At 44.1% G+C, this 16,633-nt stretch overlaps 1 protein-coding gene across 4 annotated transcripts in view; it reads left to right on the top strand.

Annotated features, from left to right (window-relative positions):
- Positions 1 to 16,382, top strand: part of ankrd50 (ankyrin repeat domain 50) — a 75,796-nt gene extending 59,414 nt beyond the window's left edge. For all 4 annotated transcript variants that reach the window (XM_060901233.1, XM_060901232.1, XM_060901234.1 and 1 more), the window contains 2 exons: positions 8,379 to 11,932; positions 12,233 to 16,382. In XM_060901233.1, coding sequence (XP_060757216.1) covers positions 8,379 to 11,929 — 3,551 coding nt within the window. In that variant the 3' untranslated portion in view covers positions 11,930 to 11,932; positions 12,233 to 16,382. The remainder of the gene's footprint in view (positions 1 to 8,378; positions 11,933 to 12,232) is intronic.
- The last annotated feature ends 251 nt before the right edge of the window (positions 16,383 to 16,633 follow it).

The raw sequence follows: 16,633 nt of genomic DNA, 5'->3' as shown, positions 1-16,633 counted from the left end.
AGCTCATACCTGGTGTGTGTTATGAGTCAGGAATCAATCACGGTGGTGTGCAATGGCTTGGCACGAAGCAGAGATACCGTACCACTCTTACCACCCTGAAGGTTATTGTTACAGTTTGTCTGACTTTAAGTAGGATTGCGCAGAACCTACGAACCTGATCTCCATGAAACTTGGTGGAATGGTGGCGCATGAGGCAAGAAAGAACTCTGTAAATTTTGGAGCGGATCTGAGTCACGGGCCGGATCCACGAATTTAGTTTCCACTTCATGAATGTTGCGAGATATCACTTAGGATTTAGCAAACTCTTTCATATCAAGTGGCAGGACAAAATCCCAGACACGGAGGTCCTAAAATGGGCTGGACTTCCCAGAAAGCCCAAGCCAGATGGACCGGTCATGTTGTCAGGATGCCAGACAGTCGACTTCCCAAACAGTTGTTGTTGTTGTATGGAGAGCTGTGCCAAGGCAAGTGCTCATTTGGGGTGCAGAAGAAACGTTTCGAGGACAATCTCAAAGTGTCCCTCAAAACCCTAGAAATCAGTCTCGGCTCCTGGGAGTTGCTTGCTCAGGATCGTCCAGCGTGGCGAGCAAAGCTCACCAGTGGCCGAGGCCCAGAAGAAACGAGCTGCACGGAAGCCTCGAACTATCACCACCCCTAATACAACACCTACCCACGCGTGCCCGACATGTGGACGTACCTTCAAAGCCCAGACTGGTTTCATCGGTCACCTCCGGACCCACAATCGCCACCCACCAAATTGAAGTCATGGTCGTTTTCGACCCCAAAAGACAAATATAAAATAAAAAAAAGAGGGTTATAGCAGTTCTCGAAATAGTCATTCCATTAATAAGACAAATTTCATGTTCCTAAGCACAGTTTAAACAACTCTTTATCACGTCCAATCCTTTAATTTACTTGTTCCTTTTCTCTGTACGATAGTGAGGCCCAAGACAAACCTTTTTTTTTTTCCTTTTTCCGTACATTTCACATGACCCTGCCAAGTAGCCCACGCGTTCATGTTACGTGAACATCCGTGGAGGACAACCACACATGGTCACAGACATGAAGGCACCGAAAGATAGATTTATTATGACTCAATGTGACCTTATTATGATTTGGACTTGATCTCGACCTACACCAAAGTCCGGTTTACCAGCCACCACAACCGTTTTTTTGTTGCTGATGATGTTGTTGGAGTGTCCATCGTTCGGTCCCTTTATTAACCTCTTGTTCAGAAGAGCCCTTTGATATAATTGCTTTTCAACACCTCAGTTTGGAGCGACCCTACAGATGGCTGCCGTGGGCGTTCCCCTTTCAACATCCCCTTTCGTGGGCTTCGTGTTTTCAGAATGGACCACACCACATGTAAAGCCCGGAGCGAGTCGAGTATAATTGCAGTATCGCATCGTCCGTGTTTGATGGTGGGTGGTGTTTGATGATTCAGGAGTATGGTGAGCATGCGAGGAGGATGAACATGGTGGGAAGAAACGTGCTTTGTCCTCCTCGTCTCTGACCATATGAGTCAGACACTGTGTTTTGGATTCACCTGTCTCAGTCTGTTCGAGGGCATTAGTCAGCTGTGTCCTCAGGTGCGCGAACACAACAGGACTCTTTCATTCCACACCGTTTTTATAGCCATTTTTAGCGGACTTCATTTTACAAGAGCCGCTGTGTGCACATCTGGGCTTCGCATTATAACATGTTTCCTGTTCATCAGGTCATTAACACGCTGTCAAGTTCTTACAAGTCGATTAGCCATGTCGCTTTAATGAATGTGATTCCACTCACGCACACCTTTCACGAGGATAAACTGTGCATTAAAGCATTGCAGATAGTCAGGTCGTACGTTCTCGTAGTACTACGTCTCAACCCAAAGACAAAGGTTTTTACTTCGCTCTTATTATGTAAGGAATAAAATCTTGATGCATGCCGTTCTAGGAAGAAAATCCACGACGGGCCGGTGAGACGCAATAACAGCCAAGTGTTTGATTCCTCTAAGACTACAGAAACGATTGAGATTTTAATTCAATCAAGAAGCATACTTTTTTTTATCCACTTCTAGTTACTTTTAACACTGTGGAACATCCGTGAAACAAGCTAGTTCAGGCACGACAACTCGAATCACTCACATTTAAGTTAATTTGACCAAGAAAATGCAGCTTGCTACCAAGAAACTGGACTTTCTGGAAATGGAATCTCATGCCTTTGGACATGGTGGAAAATGTGCTGAAACTGGAGACTCCTTTAGTCTTTCCATAAAGGTCACTTGACGGAAAACGTCACCGTATCAATATTTATTCGATCCACATTCATTGGATATGAGCAATCGCAAGCTCTGATTGGCTACTCTAGTGCGAGGCTCTCAGCTCATGTACCTTGAGTGGAATAAAACAAAATGGTGGAGCATGTTGCTGAAGCAACCGAGGACAATATAAAAACTCTACTCTGAAACAAAACCCCCAAAAATACAAAAAAGCAACAAAATGTGGAAAAGAAGTATTTGATGGTCAAAATGTGTCTTTTTTTATTTTTCAAGAATTATTATTCTAGCATTTTCCACAAACTGCGACTGTCATTTCGCTGGTTTGTTTACACTCTCAGCGGAAATTTTGTCAGACCTTTTGCAGAAAGTTTTTTTTTTTTATTTATCGAATTTGCAAAAAATAAAAATGCTCCGTTTCTGGAAATCCAACGAACGTTGATAGAATAAAACAGTTATTCCACTCAATGCCATTGTACATGGCTTATAGCCAGCTCGGTGCTCCGCGTCTCATCAGCTATCAGTTCATGTATGTCTCGATTTCGTGGAATAACTGTTAAATATTCATGAGATTAGCCTAAGATTGCCATACAGGTCACACTGAAAGAGCCGTTACTCAAGAAACGATATCGTTAAAACGAGTGCATCACGGAACTACTGTCAGAGCTGCTGTTATAGAAAATGAACAAACACCTTCTGACAAATCCAATGCTCAAATTCAGCAGCACTGTGGTGGTCGTCGTCATCGGCTGTCCATCGCTAGCGATGACTGTTTCGTTAGGATGCGCAGAAATGCAGATGGGCCGCGAGGCCCGCACCAGAGCGTCATAGCCATGGAATGCCTGGCCGCTTGAAATCATCTCATCTCATTACCTCTAGCCGCTTTATCCTGTTCTACAGGGTCGCAGGCAAGCTGGAGCCTATCCCAGCTGACTATGGGCGAAAGGCGGGGTACACCTTGGACAAGTCGCCAGGTCATCACAGGGCTGCCGCTTGAGCTCTCGTATATTATTCTCCTCTCCTCGCGAAGCGCCTTGCACAGGAAGGTAAGACAAACGATGTCATGCCCTCATCGTGTTGGCTCTCTGGACCTCCAGACCTGATGCCAAGTGGTGCACAAAAGTGCCACAGACCTGACGGGTATGGAAGTTGCCCCACAGTGATGACTGACTTAACCGAGTGATGCTATCCGTTGGCCATTTGAGTGGCTCTTCCGCATGCCATCTGATTGTGTGCCATTGACCCTGTTAGGTTCATCTGCCATATTGCACCAAAAAGCGCCCTGCTGCCAGCACCTTATTGGTGATGTACGATTTAACCTATCGCTGGAACTCAGGCAGGCGCTACCACTCCGGGTCAGAGCGGACCTGGGAGCAATGGTGATTAAGGGGCAACTCCACTTTCCCCAATACTCAAGTCCTCCCAGACCTGAAACTCACCACCGATTGCAGTTTAAAGTGCATATCACGGGTAAATTCAGGAGCAAGATCAATATAATTCTCCTATTTTATATTAAACTTTGGTCAAATATCTGACACATTTTGCATTCTGTGCAATTTTTTTTTACCTTGCGCAATACCAGAAAAATTCAGTTGAAATCAAGCCATTTGAGGCGAATTGGTCCGCCTCTGAAAAAACTTGGCATTTGGATTTCCCAGTAAACATTGATTTTTCGTGACGTCGCGTGCGGGATGCCTCCTTCTGAATCCTACGTCAGCGTTGGTTTGTTTATGAGGAAACGACCTGGTGGTTTTCTGCAAATTTCTTCAACATTATCACGTAATTATTAAAATGGTTAACAGATGTATCGTCGGAGGGTGTAGCAACACCAGTCTTGATGGGATTAGTACTCATCGTTTCCCACATTGCGCTCAGGCAGCAATTCCATATTTCAATGCAAAATCACTAGCTGCTAAACTTGCTCTACACAGGTTGTGCACTGAAACCGTGCAAACTCTCGCAGCCTGCTGGCGCTTCCGCAGGTAACGTCACGAATCTGGCTCCAGACTCCCTTGGGGTTTTTCCAGACGCGTTTTGTTGTTTTATTTTTTTCTGCTGTAGACAGATGGCCTTGTGCAAAATTACCCTTCTGGATGAGTGTGTAAAGAGACATTCTTTCATATAAAAAAAAACGAATGTGGTACAGGATATGTACTTTAAAGTCATACCCAGGACTATACTGTGGTGGTAAAGCATGTTAGTATGGAGTGGAGTATTTCCGACACGAACACACCTCATTCCATTCCTCAGCTCAGTAATTCACCCTTCACGTGTGTGTTAGAACATATGGAGTGTTGGGTTTAGAGCTCAGTTTCCCAGTACTTTATTGCTGAAACACACCCATTTGAAGAACCCGAAGTCTGTGTTAACCGAGTTGAGGAGGAGGAGAACACGAAACTGTCTCGAAAAGACACGCAAACACACAATGAACACAAACTCAGCAGTTCATGTTCATTGAAGAATCCCCAAAAGATGGCCAGCGTCGAGAACCTGATTCCCAACAAATCAGTTGCGGGAAAAAAGTTGAACTGGATTTCAGTCGCATAGCGCCGATCGGTTGTGACTCAGGAGCCAACATGCTGTTTTCTGATTGCAAATGATGCTCCGTCTTGCCGCGTGATTGTAAAGGTCATTTGGCTGATGGTTTCCCAGACTCTGTGCTCTTGGTGATTGAAAATCAAATCGCGACCAGACTACATTAAAAGATTAAAATAACCAGTCTGCTGTTTGTTACTTCACTCATCAAGGTAGCTAGGTAACAGAAATAAAAACCTCTGACATCCACACACTCGGAAACCTCATTGTAGGCAGGCACACCTCTAAAAAAAAAAAAAAACACACTCGTTAACACACCAGCACTTTCTAAAATGTAATAGAAAAAAAAATCGCCTTGAATTGCACATTGTGAAAGCTGATGAAAAACAAACAAGACACTGCAATTGCAATTGGACTTATTCTGTCGAATGTCATTAAATTCTTCAGTGGTTTGAAGACTTTTGACGGCACAGAGTGAAAAAAGGCTGGACGTGTTCGGTGTGGATGTGACGAGCATCAGGCTGCATTTAAGTGCAATTCAGACGCCTCATGTAATCCATGGCGCTGTGGATGACTCAAGTGGAAATTGTAGGTCAGCATCTTTGGTTTATGGTAGCCCACGAAGAACGTAACACACTGTGCCTCAGAAGTGTCTCGGGTTGAAACTTGAGACATCGGTGTCCCATTAGATCGGTGCTAGTTCATACAGTGTCATGTATATATTAATTATTATTGCCTCAGGAGCTTTGAATGTTTACTAGAAAGCTATACCAAGTTTGTAATCCTCCCTTCAACTCGATGAACCCTGTAACTCATGGCTGACTTCCAAGCTAAACATTCAGACAGCATCTTCATACAGACAAGGAAATTGTTACAAACAAGCCTGCTGGCCAACGTGAAGAGAACGGGTCAGCCAGCAACCATCACCTCCTTTTCTTACCTCTAGAAGGCCTCTTCCTCTTCCTGGAGACAAACACACAGACACTCTGTCCCACGAATTGTGAGTGTGTATGTTCGGGTCGAGGTGGAGGTCTAGGTCAGCGAGACTGGAAACGGATACGGTCCGATGGGACGTGTCATGGAAAATACCCATCTAATGACAAAAACAACTGCTAGCAAGAGAGCAAACATGACCCGTCCAACTGAAAGTGCTCGAAGTCCTTTTCTCTGTTGAACAGGCATTTCAAAAATTGCTCCAAAAAAAAACACAGTAAACCGAACCCTTTCAAGAGAATTAGTTTTAGTAATAAGCTAGCCGCTTCGACCAATTTTTCACTTATTGTCTGCATTTTTTTCAACAGCAGGTGATGAGATATTGCCAGGCGAGTTATTCAGAGAGGATAAAGAGCAACTCTGCAAAACTCGCATGCCACCATCACATATTAAATTTCAAACGATCAGAATCTGCCAAAGGGTGGCACGGTGGTGTAGTGGGTAGCGCTGTCGCCTCACAGCAAGAAGGTCCGGGTTCGAGCCCCGTGGCCGGCGAGGGCCTTTCTGTGCGGAGTTTGCATGTTCTCCCCGTGTCCGCGTGGGTTTCCTCCGGGTGCTCCGGTTTCCCCCACAGTCCAAAGACATGCAGGTTAGGTTAACTGGTGACTCTAAATGTGAGTGTGAATGGTTGTCTATGTCTATGTGTCAGCCCTGTGATGACCTGGTGACTTGTCCAGGGTGTACCCCGCCTTTCGTCAGCTGGGATAGGCTCCAGCTTGCCTGCGACCCTGTAGAACAGGATAAAGCGGCTAGAGATAATGAGATGAGAATCTGCCAATGCATGTTTGAATAGTGCTTCTTTTTTATACCCCCACTCCGAAGGGGGGGGGGGGGATACTGGTTTATCTCTGTCCGTCCGAAACACCCTTTCTCTCAGCAACCACAAATCATAGCCACTTGGTACCAAACTTCAGCTTGGGGTTCTATACCGTTTTCAGGCCCGTCACACATCGACTTCCTGTTTACCGACTGAATGTATTGACAAAACATATAGCATGGATTTACAACATTTTTCATAACATTTTTCTCAGCAACTACAAATCACAACAGCTTGATATTTGGTACCGAGCTTCAGCTTGGGGTTCTATACCGTGTCTACCGTTTTGAAGTCGATGTGCGACAGACTTGCTGTTTACCGACTGAATGTATTTACGAAACATCTAGGGTGGATTTTATGCTCTTTCAAGAAGCAAAATGCTCTTTCAGAATGACCATTTCCCAGGATGCTATTTGAAATCCCTGGGGAGAGACACTGCTCTTTACTTAGTTGTTTCAGGGTTAATTATTTGTTGAAGTCAACATTTATAATGAGCGTCCTATTCCTTCGATTGCTTGCATTCTGATATAAGCGAGAGCGGGGGGGATACGTTAGTGAGATCACAGTTGGTCTTGTTATATTTATGACAGCTTTAACAATTTACGTCAAGGTACATGATTTTAAGTTTGTACTTCCTTGATTACATTTAAAACTCACAATTCGTCAGATCCGAGTCGAAAACACTCAGCTTAAGATCTGGCTTCCTGGCAGAGAATATAACAGTTCTGATAGTTTATCTCACACACACATGCAGTTAATTAAAAGCAAAGAATTCCTTTCATTGCTTTCCCAGCAGCTCAATCTGGACAAGGGCTGAGAAATATGCTCACAGCTTTGGAGGAGTTTGCAATGCATGGCTTATTTATTTTTTTCCCCAGCCTGAGCTAGTGTTGGTCCATGGGAACAGTAAATATAATCCATGCACAAATGCCTCAATTGCCCTCGGGCTTCCAGACATGCTGAGATGTGCTTCCACGGGGAAAGTGTTCTCCCATTTTGCCTGGCCAGAGATAAAAGTATGAATTTTGCACTTATCAGGAACGAGCTGCTGAAGCATGGCGATTCTGTTGCTGGAAATAGTGGTTAAGAAACGTCAGGGTTCATAGTGATTTTGGCTTTTATTGCTAAATGCATGTTTAGTGCGTGTAGTAAATCGAAGAACTTTTCAGACTCCTTCATGTTTCACGGTTCAGCTACAGGAACTGCTCTGGCTCTTGAGCTGTTTATTTTATGTGAGAAGAAGAATTCCATTTATCCCTGTGATTATAAATAGATCTTTCATCCTTTAAGGGCAAACTGGAACCGTGTTTTGTATCTTGAACATGACCATGACCGTGTTGTCTGCCCTGGAAGGTCTGCTTTTATCAGCGCTGTAATGTTTGAACATGTTTGTGTGTTTTGTGAGTGTGTGTGTCCCATAATTTGTTGGACTATTATGGGTAAACATCTGGGAACCGTTATAATCCAGCTTGTCAGAAGAGTCATTGGGTGCATTCGAGTTAAAACACGATGATCAGTATATAATATAGGTCAGTTCTGTTGAACAGATGAACTTGCTTGGGTGTTTCCAAGCATGATTACTATGTTTTGTTTATTTCCAAGATCATTCCAGTAGGTTTTTTTTTTTTAAACATGCTCGTCTCCTGTAGATCTCCTGTCTCCTGAACATCTTGTGTAATACGCAACGTCATTGAAAAACGTCTGTGTTAAACTGTTCGGAGGATACTTACCCTGATTTAGAAACTCAATTTCTTTCTTTCTCCTCTCTTACAGGTTTCCGCAAAATCAGTCTAGATGACTTGCGCAAGGCTTACATTGTTAAGGATGTTCAGCAATACATCCTGCACAGGCTAGACCAGGAGGAGGCACTACGGCAACACCTGACCAAGGAGACAGCAGAAATGCTGAACCAGCTCCACATTAAGAGCAGCGGCTGTTTCTTGTACCTGGAGCGCGTCCTCGACGGCGTGGTCGATAACTTCATCATGCTCCGTGAGATCCGCGATATCCCCGGAACGCTAAACGGACTCTACCTGTGGCTCTGCCAAAGACTTTTCGTCAGAAAGCAATTTGCCAAAGTGCAACCCATCCTGAACGTCATTCTTGCCGCGTGCAGGCCTTTGACGGTGAAGGAGTTGTACCATGCCGTCTGGACTAAAAACATGACCCTGACCATGGAGGAGTTTCAGAAAAAGATGGACATTCTCTCGAAATTGCTTGTGGATGGACTCGGAGGTACCAAGATCCTTTTCCACTACAGTTTTGCCGAGTGGCTTCTTGATGTTAAGCACTGCACTCAGAAATACCTTTGCAACGCCGCTGAAGGTCACCGGATGATGGCGATGAGCTACACTTGTAGAGCCAAGCAGCTCAAACCTCTGGAGGTGCAAGAGTTTGCGTTTCACTTGATCAACTCCAACCTGCAGATAGAACCTTTTCACTTGGCCCTGTGGATGGTGTGGAATGGCACACCTGCAAAAGACTCTCTTTCTACATCCATTCCCAAAGAGCAGGAGGTCTTGCAGCTTCTGGTCAAAGCCGGAGCTCACATCAGCAACGAGGACAACCATGCTTCGTGCATTGTTCAGCAAGCGCTGGAGCGAGAGGATTCCATTCGCACTTTGCTTGATAACGGTGCCTCGGTAAACCAGAGCGATTCCAGCGGACGAACTCTCCTGGCTAACGCGGCGTACAGCGGCAACCTAGATGTAGTTAACCTGCTTATTTCCAGAGGTGCCGACATGGAGCTCGAGGACAACCACGGACAGACGCCGCTCACGCTCGCTGCCAGACAAGGACACACCAAGGTAGTTAACTGCCTGATCGGCTGCGACGCCAACATCAACCACACGGACCATGACGGGTGGACGGCTTTAAGATCCGCAGCTTGGGGCGGTCATTCTGAAGTGGTCTCGGCACTCCTCTATGCAGGCGCGAAGGTCGACTGTGCAGACGCTGACAGCAGAACTGCCCTGAGGGCTGCAGCATGGGGAGGTCACGAGGATATCGTCCTTAACCTTCTCCAGCATGGAGCAGAAGTCAACAAGGCTGACAACGAAGGAAGGACTGCACTCATCGCAGCAGCCTACATGGGACACAGAGAGATTGTCGAGCACCTGCTGGACCACGGTGCTGAGGTCAACCATGAGGATGTTGACGGAAGGACAGCATTGTCTGTTGCGGCCCTCTGCGTCCCTGCTAGCAAAGGCCACGCTTCGGTGGTCAGTCTTCTGATTGACCGTGGTGCAGAAGTGGACCACTGTGATAAAGACTGCATGACTCCTCTTCTGGTTGCTGCCTACGAAGGGCATGTGGACGTAGTGGATTTGCTTCTAGAAGGAGGGGCAGACGTTGACCATACAGACAATAACGGAAGAACACCTTTGCTCGCTGCAGCATCCATGGGGCATGCTTCTGTCGTCAATACGTTGCTCTTTTGGGGTGCGGCCGTCGACAGTATCGATAGCGAAGGAAGGACTGTGCTCAGCATCGCGTCTGCTCAAGGGAACGTGGAGGTGGTCCGAACTCTGCTGGACAGAGGCCTCGATGAAAATCACAGAGATGATGCTGGTTGGACACCTTTACACATGGCAGCGTTTGAGGGGCACAGGCAGGTGTGCGATGCCCTAATCGAACAAGGTGCTCGATGCTCGGAGGTGGATAACGATGGACGTATACCCTTGATCCTGGCTGCTCAGGAGGGACATTATGACTGTGTGCACATCCTTCTCGAGAACAAGTCCTGCATTGATCAGAGAGGGTATGACGGAAGAAACTCCCTCAGGGTCGCAGCTATGGAAGGGCACAGAGATATCGTCGAGCTTTTGCTCAGTCACGGAGCCGACATAGACTACAAAGACGCCGACGGCCGCCCGACCTTATACATACTGGCGCTGGAGAATCAGCTCGGAATGGCTGAGTATTTTTTAGAAAACGGAGCGAACGTAGAGGCGAGCGATACCGAGGGCAGGACAGCCCTTCATGTTTCCTGTTGGCAAGGACACGTGGAAATGGTCAGGTTGCTGATCAGCTTCCATGCAGATGTGAATTCTTGCGACAACGAAAAGCGATCCGCTCTTCAGTCCGCTGCATGGCAAGGTCACACAAAAGTTGTCCAATTTTTGATCGACAACGGCACTCGCGTCGATCACACTTGCAATCAGGGAGCCACCGCGCTTGGCATTGCAGCTCAAGAAGGTCACATCGACGTAGTACAGATCCTTCTCGAGCACGGCGCGGATCCGAACCACGCGGACCAGTTTGGTCGTACGGCCATGAGGGTGGCGGCCAAAGGAGGCCACTCGACGATCATCAAACTTTTAGAAAAATACGGTGCCACTAGTCTGAATGGCTGCAATCCCTCACCTATACATACTATGGAGCAGAAAACCCCACTCTCGGTTACAGGAAAGATGCAGTCACTTACTATCAAATCCAGTAGTTCTGGCAGTACAGGAGCCGGAGATGTTCAACCATCGGGTCGAGGGTTATCTAATGGACCCGTTCATGCGTTCAGCTCCCCTTCTGAATCTCCAGACTCCACAGTGGACAGACAGAAGTCCTCCCTCTCCAACAATTCCCTGAAAAGCTCAAAGAACTCGTCGCTGAGGACTACTTCGTCCACCTCGACAGCCCAGACGGTGCCCATAGATAGTTTCCACGGACTTAGCTTCACAGAGCAAATCCAGCAGCACTCTCTGCCTCGAAGTCGCAGCAGGCAGTCTATAGTTTCCCCTTCTTCGACCACAAAGTCCGTCGGCCCACAGCCGGGATCTCCTACTGGTGAATTTGACTGGAGTCAAGTGAAACCAGGTCTGAAATCCTCGAAAGGAGGAAAGGGTGGGAATGGGACCAACTATTGCACCAGAAAGGAAGGCTCTGGAGACAAGAAGAAATCTAAAAACAGCAGCGCCCTTCCACACGGTCAGGTTTTGGAATACGAGATGACCCAATTTGATAAAAGAGTCGCTGTCAACAAGCAAGTGTCCAACTTTGCAGGAAAGGATACTCATTGCAAGATTGTGCTGGGAGGCTCCAATACTCTGGACTCTGGCCAGTCGCAGGAGCCATATTATATCCAACAGCAGAGCTGTGCTGAGAAAAAGAGAAATGGGATTATGACCAACCCTAACTATCACCTACAGGGAAATCAAGTCTATTTAGGGAGAGTCTCAGTACCCAGAACTCTGCACAACAGGGGACATCAGGAAGTTCTCGACAACTACCCGCTAGGGGAATCTGAATTAAGCCTTAAACAAGCTCTGAAACTGCAGATTGAAGGATCAGACCCTGGGTTCAACTACAAGAAAGAAACGCCGTTATAACCGGTAAGCCGAAGTACTTGACCCGAACTCCATTTTATTTAAGATGTTAGCGCTGCCCGCACTGCATAATTTATTGAAAATTTGAAACGGATCATTAAAAAATACGTAGATGTAGTCTTTGAATACTATATGGCTCTGAGCCATTGATAATTTACAGGGTAATCGGGCTTTAGTGAACTGTGTAGCCATCGAAGTGACTGTAATAGAAGTATGCAATTTTTTTTTTTTTTTTTAAACAAATGTACATGCTGTGCCAGGAAAACTTTTTCCAACCGAATACTGACTCCAATGATTTTGTTTCAGGCATCTTAAACTGAAACCCTCATCCAGATGTTATGGAGAAAGTGCCAAAGCAGCTGTTTTCATCGGGAAAAAAGTGTCAGGGGATGTATGTATGAAATATTCTCCGATCGAAAGTGCTTGATCTGGAATCAGATTTGATACTGTATGTCCTAACAAAGTTGGATACAACATGAAATTATCAGAAAGGAACTGATCTCAGATGGGTACTTAACTCCTGAAATGTATACATATGCTCTCAGAAACCATTGCTACTCAGCCCTCAGTGAAACACCTCAGCTAGAATGAAAAGAAGAAAAATAAAAAATAAATTGTGGAAACCCAAGGGAAGTATCCTGAATGCAGCATATGGCAAATCATATGAACTGAATATCTATGTGCCTACCGATGTTACAGCCTACTCATATTCATGCACACCATCATTTTAATTTAATGTATTGCTATTTAATAAGCCATGTATGCACTTTTTATTTTTTCTGCAATGAAAAAAAATCTAATCACTTATGCTCGGTTTTCTTTTTTCCTTCATTTTTATGGTGCTTGTTTTTTTGAATATATATTATTTTTAATTTGTTGATTTTTCCATTTTCCATGAACAAAATTGGTTTGAGTGTTTCTCACTTTTCTACCTGTATAAAACAAGCAAAATTGACAGCAACGAATCACCTGACCAGGGAAAATATCAAGAATATCAATAATCGCCTCTGGAGGAAAAAAAAAAAAAATCAGAAACACAGCAGATCTCCTTCCGAATCTTGTTGTATCACAGATTCTGTCAACCAGTCAGTATGCGTTTAATAGTAATGGCAGAAAACTAATTACGCCCCCTCAGAGTAGTCAATCGTATTTATTTTTTTTTAAAGTCACTTTTAGTTGTCATCCTATTTCATGGTGCTCTGTGTTTTTGTATTTGCTATTACGATTATTTTTCAACTTTGTCACCGACATTGTCTTATTTTAAATTTATATCATGTTTATTGTAGTATTAGCTGTGCCCTGAGGGGCGGGGCTTTGTTTGACCCTGCCTCACATTTTTATTTAGTCCCTGTGGGACCCTTTTTTAATTATTTTTTAAATGCCATTGATTATTATGTTGAATTATTTACAGTCATATTTAAACGTGAATAGAATTTGGTGCTACAGTATGTACAAAACCGTTTCCTGTTCTAAAAATTATTTACTGTAGGTTCAGTCCCCCCCCTCCATCTATTTTCCAGACTATAAGACACCTTCTTTTTTCTCAAGAATGTACTGTGATCTGTATCTGTACCAGGTAACGTATGCTCCACAAAATCCAATCAATAAATGAAGTGAATTTACACACGTCATCATGGCAAGCACAAATTACTAATGCTTTGTTTGGTTTTGAACCGAATATTCAACTTGATTGGACTGAACCACCTGGTTCATCATTGGTGGACAAATCAGGAAATTATTATCAGGCAAATAAAACCTCGAATGTTGAGAGGGTTTTTTTTTTTCTTTCTCTGGTTGTTGAACCTAATCGTCCATAGGTTCAGTGTCTGGGCTACGGATTTGTCCACGTCTGATAACGTAAAATCTAAATACCTGTGAGATAAATGTACTTGAGGGAGCGAAGACATGCTCAGAGTCAAGACTTGAACAAGAAAGTTAATATTGAGACCTATCTGTCAAGAAGGTCACTCCGAGAGCGAAGACTTCTGCGAAGGCCAAATGCCGAATGTCACAAAGTTGGCAGAAGTGAAACTCAATTCATGGATCTGCCCTATGATTTGGATCCGGTCAAAATTTTAATGGATACTTCCTTGGCCCGTGCTACACCTTTCCACCAAGTTTCATGAAAATCAGCCTGCTAGATTTTGCGGAATCCTGCTTCCGGTCAGACAAACAAACAGTCCTGAACCCATTACCTGCTTTGCAGAGGTAAATAAGCTTTGTTCGTTGTCGTACGATAACCTACTACGTGAAAGTCTTTGTGAAGAACTGGATGAGGTTTCAGGATGATATCTTTGAAAAATATTTGGGTGAGCTTGATCAACATTGCATGTTTAGCTACATTCGCCTCAGAGTTACAGTGCAAACCGAAAAGAAATAAATATTGCAAAGACTCCGATTGAATATCTTTAAGCTAATTTTGGGTTTTTGTTGTTCATCACATTATTCCTTCAGTGTGACTTCTGAAATGGCGCAACTTCTAGATTTTATTTTCTCAAATAAGCGTGTCTTATAGTACGGAAAATACAGTAAGGTTATTCTTGTCCACATTGATGTATCCAGTGAGAATTCCAAGTTAAAAACAATTTTTCGGTCTTTGACGAGGCTTCGTCTGTCCTGACAATTACACCGATCAACCATAACAGGCGAAGTGAATAACACTGTCTCGTTACAATGGCACTTGTAAAAGGGGTGAGAGCAAGTGAACAGTCACTTCTTGAAGTTGATGTGTTGGAAGCAGGAAAAATGGGCAAGTGTAAGGATCTGAGTGACTTTGAGGAGGGCCAAATTGTAACGAGTCGGGGCCCATTAAAAAAGATCCCCAATAATTTTGGCTCATCTGTTCTCTTAGAACGTAATAATCAATTGTAAAGTGTATTAAAGGGATGCAACATCACTCCCTGTGACAGATGGGAACCCAGGAATTAAATAAATGCAGTAAAAACTAACTTCTTAATTGTCTGTATTGTATGGATGTAAAACTGTATGGATGTACCAGAAGCCAACATAAAACCATGTATGCTCAGTCAAAAGGGATTAATGATCCAAAAGTGGAGTCTGGTTGATTAACACAAGAACTTATTACTGTGTTTGTGCACGGCAAGCAAGCAAGTTATTAAAACCAAGAAGTATGCTCAAAAGAAGTGGATATAGAACCCACTCAATGGGATAGATCCTTACACGCAAACAAAGAAGAATTTTTCCGACGAGTTGGGAAATTATCCATCCGTTGAGTTCCCCGACATTTCAAACAACCTCAAATTGTCCCCGACTAAAACTTAGCTTCAACTTGGAAAAAAATCGCGGATGGCGCTTCACAGCCCAGTAGTTGAGAAACACCGGGCTAGATGACTGGGTCTGAGCATCTCCAAAATGGCACGTCTTGTGGGGTGTTTCCGATATGCAGTGGTCATTACCTGCCAAAAGTGGTCCAAGAAAGGAGAACCAGTGAGAGGGTCACGGGTGTCGAAGGCTCATTGATTCGCATGGGGTACAAAGGCGAGCTCGTATGGTCCAATTCCACGGAAGAGCTCCTGGAGAAAAAACCGCTAGCCATCGTGCCCCATGCGGCAAATCGATGAGCCCTTGTCAGAGTCACTCAGATCCTTACGCTTGTCCATTTTTCCTGCTTCCAACACATCAACTGCAAGAAGTGACTGTTCTCTTGCTGCCCAATATATCCCACCCCTTGACAGGTGCCACTGTAATGAGATAATCAATGTGATTCACTTCACCTGTCGGCGATTTTAATGTTGTGGCTGATCGTTGTATGTATCATGATGCTCAGGCTGACGAAATAGACAAATTTCTCTTCATTACATTATCAACTTGAATAAAAAAAAACAAGGCAAAGAGGCTGGAGCTGTTATCTTGCATTAAAATTAAAGTAACATGTTCATATTTTGGTTTCAGGGCATCATATAAATTGTGTTCCCATCATGCCAAAGTTGAAACAGTAATGGGAGAGTGAGCGAATTTATACGAGTCGAGTGTGTGTGTAGCGCTTCGTTTTACGCTGCTGGCAGTGAGAGCTGAAGAAGAAAAGAAAGGTGAGAGCAAAAAAAAAAAAGAAGAAGAAGAAAAGACTAACAAAGACCATTGAAAGCTCAGGATGTCTGAACAAGAGCCTTTCATTCGAAGGGAGGAGAGAGAAAGAGTCTTTTGAAAGAATTCTGGACAGTATTCAGAAATGCTAAGCCATCTGTTGACCTGCAGTGTTGCTCCATTTTATTTTCTGTTCCTCCACCATGCATGTCCTGTCTGTCTGTCTGTCTGTCTGTCCTGTGGAGTATCGCAGCCTCGGGGTTTGATGGAAGAAGTCTGAGATTGGAGATTGTAAATAGCTTGACCATGTACATTTACACTTCACTTTTTTTTTCTTGTATTATATAAAAGCGATTTTTTTTTTCTGACGTATATTAAAGTGCTTAATAAACATATTTGCTTTACTGCTGAAGCTGTTTGTTCTTGATTTAGTTTTTGTCTTTGAATCCAGCAGTGTTTATGTGCAGAATTATTGGCACCTTTGAAGGAATACGTGTATATACACTTGACACAAGTGCATCTCGAACAATCAGAAAAGAGTGAAAAAGTTCTTTTTTTTTGTAGTTTAATTCAAAAAGGTAAACTTTCATCGATTTATATAACATATTCATTATGGGTAAAGTGAAACATCTCAAGCCTTTTTGTTTTAATTGCGATGATGAT

Source organism: Neoarius graeffei, chromosome 20 (genome assembly GCF_027579695.1).
Source record: "Neoarius graeffei isolate fNeoGra1 chromosome 20, fNeoGra1.pri, whole genome shotgun sequence".
NCBI lineage: Eukaryota > Metazoa > Chordata > Actinopteri > Siluriformes > Ariidae > Neoarius > Neoarius graeffei.
This window is presented reverse-complemented; position numbering and strand designations above follow the sequence as displayed.